This window comes from Dinoponera quadriceps, unplaced genomic scaffold (assembly GCF_001313825.1).
Source record: "Dinoponera quadriceps isolate SergipeBrazil2010 unplaced genomic scaffold, ASM131382v1 scaffold1831, whole genome shotgun sequence".
Classification (NCBI taxonomy): domain Eukaryota; kingdom Metazoa; phylum Arthropoda; class Insecta; order Hymenoptera; family Formicidae; genus Dinoponera; species Dinoponera quadriceps.
This window is the reverse complement of record NW_014556430.1, coordinates 12212-17669: the sequence shown is the minus strand read 5'-3', so window position 1 is coordinate 17669 and position 5458 is coordinate 12212. Positions and strand designations below refer to the sequence as shown.

Here is a 5458-nt window from a genome sequence, read left to right as displayed (position 1 = left end):
TATATATATATATAAATAAGAGAAGAGTTTGTCATGATAAATGATATAATATTTATTTTAAATCTTTATTACAGAATGAACTTATACCCAGAAGCACCGCCTAAGATCGATTGGACATTCTATAAGAAGAATATTGCAGTGCCTGATTTTGTGGATAAGTTTCAGAAGGAATATGATGCCTATTCTGTACCATATCCGGCGGATAAATATACTTCTCTTATTGATACTAAAGAAAAGGAACTGGTAATATACCAATTTTTAATATAAGAATGTCTCACATTTGCTGAATATTTGTTCTAATATAATATGAATGTATTATAGCTTGTTAAAATAGAGGAATTTGTGGAACAATCTAATAATAACATCAGCAATGCTCAGAAAGAGATCAAAAAGATAAAGAGCCTGTTACCATTCTCCGAAATGACAATGGAAGATTTCCGAGATATATATCCAGAAGAAGCTTTAGATCCAATTAACAAACCAACAATATGGCCGCACACACCTGATGTACAACCCGAGAATGATCCAGGAATGCCAAAAGGTCATTAATACTATAATGTGCTTAAAACAGCTAATATATGGAATGTAGTCCTAATTTACTTCTAGAACATGATTCCAGATATATTTGATTTGTAAAAGAAATTGTTGCTTATCCTTGTTATCACTGCATATATTTGGAAGTAAATTGATGCATTCGGTAAACCATTTTTTTATAACACTGCTTGTATACATATGTAAGTATAAAATGCAAGAGTGTCGTGTGCGTGATCAGTAAGAAAGGAGAGATATTTACTTAATTTCGGAAACTTGTTCAAAATATTCTTATTAAATTTAAGTTACTATTTAATAAATGCATATCGTATATCCATATATTATATATAACGTAGATTGAAATTTTTTATTAATTAAAGCTGAAGAATTTGTTGATGAACGCGAATAGGATAATTGGAAGTAATTATAGATCAGTGTACCTATTTTATGATTTCGATAAGTTAATATCTACCTGTTGTTTCACAGTACTATATCACATAATAACGGTTTTATTTGCACATGCATACTTTAATATTAACCTTCCGTTGATATTGCTGAATTTTAGCATTTTTCGGACAATCGGGATCATTAAGGGGCAATGCATGTACGAAAATTTGAAAAAAAACGTCTAGGGCTTAAATTAAATATCAGCAGAGCTTCCGAGTTATTTCACATCTCATGTTGTGAGAAAATCACTGAAAGAGGATTGGAGGCACTGTATGGAATGTTCAATCAGAAGAAATTGATTGTTACAAATCACAACAAATCTGCATCAGAGCTAACTTGTATGATGTTAGAAGATTGTATGTCTGGCTTGACTTGTGAGAATCTGTGGAAATATGAAAAAGTAATGTTAATTGAGAGTCGCTTTTAGTACGATTACAATTTGCAGTAAATATTTCACAGAGAGACTCACTTCTATTTCTCTTATATGCATTATATACTATTTGAATAATTTCAACTATGCCGTAAATCAACTGTCACTACTTGAATATTAAAGTAAATAAAACATCAGGTAGTATGAAGTAACAAAAGTAGGTGGTAAAAGTAAGTTACTTCAACATATTAACTTCTTTCCAATTAATTTTACATTGGACGTTTCTTCATAAAATGTAATTCAGCTGAATGCATAATACGATGTATCATATCATTTTCATTATTCGCAATGCAGCTACACTCTCACACAGCGTCTGTAACGAATGAGGAAGCTCAAGAAATGTCAACATAAGAGAGCGACACTGCCGTTTGATGTAAGGACTTCAATGTGTCAGACTTTGTCAGTAAGAATGGATAACACAACAACAACTGACCAATAGTGGGTAAATTAAATTTCTTGAGGTCGGTAAGTTAATAGGGTCGATATATGGGGGTGATGATAAGTTACCGGCGTCGATTAGTTACCATGGACGATAAGTTTTTGGGTGTCGTTTAATTATCAAAGTCGATATGCTTCCGGGGATCGGTTAGTTACCAAGGTCGCTAAGTTTCCGGGGGCGGGAAGTCTCCTTATAGTGCATCATTGAGGCAGAGTGAGATTCAAAGATTCCAATTTTTGGATAGATTCAAATAAATATGGTACTTCCGCATTATCCAATGCAAATAATTTATACCATATTCTTGAAGCAATCGATGTCATTAGATTTGCATTACGAAGGTCTGAGTAACCTGTGTAATCTCATAAATGTCATGTGGCTTAACATAAAGTATGACAAAAATATCTATGACTAGGACTTTGAAAAAATATCAGCAGAGCTTCCGGAATATTTTGGCATCTCAGGCTAAAAAATTACTGTGAGAGGATTGGAGAGGCACTGTATAGAATGTTCAATCAGAAGAAATTGATTATTACAAATCACAACAAATCTGCTGCGTTTGAGCTAACTTGTATGATGTTAGAAGATTGTATGCCTGGCTTAATTTGTAAGATTCTTGAATCCTTGGAAATATCAAAAGAGTTATGTTAATAAAGAGTCACCTCTAATAAGATTATAGTTTGTAGTAAACATTTCACAGAAAGACTCACCTCTGGATATTTATTACATCCTATTTGTTGTACATTATCAACTACATTGCAAATTATCATATCCCGAATATTAATAGCAAATAAAACATTATGTAGTAAAAAGTAACAGTTTGTTTGAAGATATTAACTTCTTATCAATTTATTTTTTTCTCGGCGTTCCTTCATAAAATGTAATTCAGCTTTATTTGTAATACCATATATTTTAATATTTTCATTGTTATTAATAAGTTTAACATGTCTGCAACAAAGATGATATTTCTTCCAAATGTGTTTCCAACTTATTTTCTTCTTGACGTTTTCTCTTTTTATAGATAAGCACATATGTCGCTTTACAGCTCTCTTCAGATCAAGAACTGTCGTATCATGTGGTGGAACCTAAAATGAAACAAAAATTAAATAATTAGGACGATATATTCTAATAGACCAACATATGATTGACAAATTATTTTAATATCACAACCATTACCACTACTGCAAGTTTTGGCAATTCTCCATGATTTAAGAATAAAGTTGGAGTTTGTCCTTGTGCAAATGTAATTCACAAATTGTGATGTGTGATGTCAAAGTTCTTTTATCATAACAACTGAGAATAATCCAAAGCGAAGTGCATCAATAACATTGTCAATTGCTACCTTAGTCAGCCCTAACAATTCTTGATGAATAAGTTGTGCCTAGTTTCAGACATTGCTTTATCAGGATACAATTCTTGTCAAGTATCTCTTAATACATCTTTTAATTAAGAGTTTTCCACAACATTAGACGGTATACGATGCTTATATATTTATCTCTGTCTCCCAGGTAAAAGTGGTAAGTAAATTTGAGGTATGTTAACAAAGATATTCACTGTCTTTTAAGAAGTCTTTTAAGATACGGTTTCGCATTTCATTAATAGAGGGTGCACAGATGTTAAGTTCGGTTTTTCCGATTTTCTGAACAGTTTGGAAGAATGCTTTGAGGTTATATGGGTAGTGGCACTTATTTTGTCTGTAACAGAGCAAAATAAACACAATAAGTGCTGTGTATGCAAGTTGTTTTGAAACAGTGTTTCTTTGCACACATCCGAAAGGACCGAAAATGTCGTATGCAGTTGTCGGCTGCTACATAAAAAAGTCAGAGGGGTTCGTTAGAAAGTGGGCGAAATGTTATAACGGAACAAAAAGTGTTGACGACTTTCCGGAACGTGGCACCCGGCGCTCAATGACGAAAAAGTACTATCGTCCTTTTCAGTTCTCATCAAGAGCTATCACAAAGCTATCATCTCAGCTATCATCAAAATATTTGAGAAAAATCTTGGGTGCTCGTTACGGCGAGCGAACAATCTTTTATTAAAAAAGGGTGTAGATGTGAGCCTTAATACTATTAGACGACGATTGCTTGATTCCAAATACTGCTGGCAGCCCACAAAGTTAAAGCCTTTTTTGAGCGAAAAACACGTAGAAAAACGGCTGGAATGAACAAAAGCTAATATTGACCATGATTTTGATTGACCAATGTAATCTTCACTGATGAATCATTCTTTTGGGCCTGGATTCCCAAAAGGTATGCGTGGTCAACGCGTCACGATCCCCTTGTTTAATGTACAGTATACGTGTGGGGATGCTTCTGTAAACAGGGATTTGGTACTTTATATCTCTTCACGGTCAACCTGAATGCACAGAAAATAAACATGATTTATCATAAGTGTTTATTAAAGTCTGCTCAAAGATGGTTTGGCTCAGATAATAGTTCATAGGTGCTTTGAAAAGACAACGATCCAAAACACCGAAATCGTGCGTGTACAGAGTGTAGACGTGAAAATGGCATCACTACAATGGATTGGCCTTCCCAATCACCTGATGTCAATCTCATCGAAAACGTGTGGGCAGTCATGAAGGTGAAATTCAGGGAAAAGAAGATTTTTCATTTAAAGCAACTCGTTCGTCATATACGGGAAATCTGGAAATCTCTTCCTGAGACAATCAAAAATGACTGAAAATCTCGTGAAAAGTATGCTACGACGCTGCCAGGCCATAACAATAACAAAGGAGATTGGGCAATTTACTAAGTAAACGCATTTTAGTTTATTGAATTTATTAATAGATCTAAATGAAATTTTAAAAAACTATATATTTTTTTAGGAAAAACAGTCCGTATGCTCTTGTGGAACAGACTGTATATGAAAAAAGATGATAAGAATTTAATCATTGAAACATACATTATAAAAAAAAGACGAAAATTCGCTTACGCGTATGAATCAATGGTATATATTTTTAAAATGCTGTCCATCGCAATCAACGCAAAACTGCGATCGTTTTCGAAAACTTTGAAATATAGAAAATATAATTAACGTGGATATAGAAATGCTGCGAGAGCATTTTTTAATACTTTCCATTAGCTCTGCAGTGTTTTAAGATTGTTGACGGCGTAACATTTGTCTTTAAGATAATCCCAGAAAAAAAGTCATATGGGTTTAATTACTCTGTTACCGTACACTTTATGTATTGATTCGAACACTTCCTGAGTCCAGTGTGGAGCCGCACCATCCTGCATAAAATGAAATTTCTTCACCAATCCTCGTTTCTTCGCATGTGAGAAAAATTTAGTCTACAGTAATTCTTTGTAACTTTCACTGGTCACAGTTCTTTCACAAAATTGCAGGTAGATTTTAACAGAAATTGCAGTATACGCGGAGACCTTTTGAAGATGAAGAAGAATGGCAAGTGACACAGTTGGATTTTCTTGTCCTCAAAACCGAAAATTTGTTTATTTACATATACACTTAACCAAAAATGAGTTTCATCTGAAAATATTTTTTGTTTTTTATCAAGTTCGTTACTTTCAAATACGTCGATTATCGCTTTGCAAAAGTCAATTTGTTTTTCCATCGCTTTCTCCGTCAGCAACTGACGCGCTGTGATTTTTTAC

At 33.5% G+C, this 5458-nt stretch overlaps 1 protein-coding gene and 1 pseudogene across 1 annotated transcript in view; one reads left to right on the top strand and one right to left on the bottom strand.

Moving 5' to 3' along the window:
• The window catches only part of LOC106747380 (ATP synthase subunit d, mitochondrial), a 1759-nt gene extending 1057 nt beyond the window's left edge, over positions 1–702 (top strand). The window contains exons 2-3 of the mRNA XM_014624847.1: positions 75–243; positions 322–702. Of these exons, the coding sequence (XP_014480333.1) occupies positions 75–243; positions 322–549 (397 nt within the window). The 3' untranslated portion in view covers positions 550–702. The remainder of the gene's footprint in view (positions 1–74; positions 244–321) is intronic.
• Positions 703–801: 99 nt separating this feature from the next.
• On the bottom strand, positions 802–5076 carry LOC106747353 (annotated as a pseudogene).
• Positions 5077–5458: the final 382 nt, after the last annotated feature.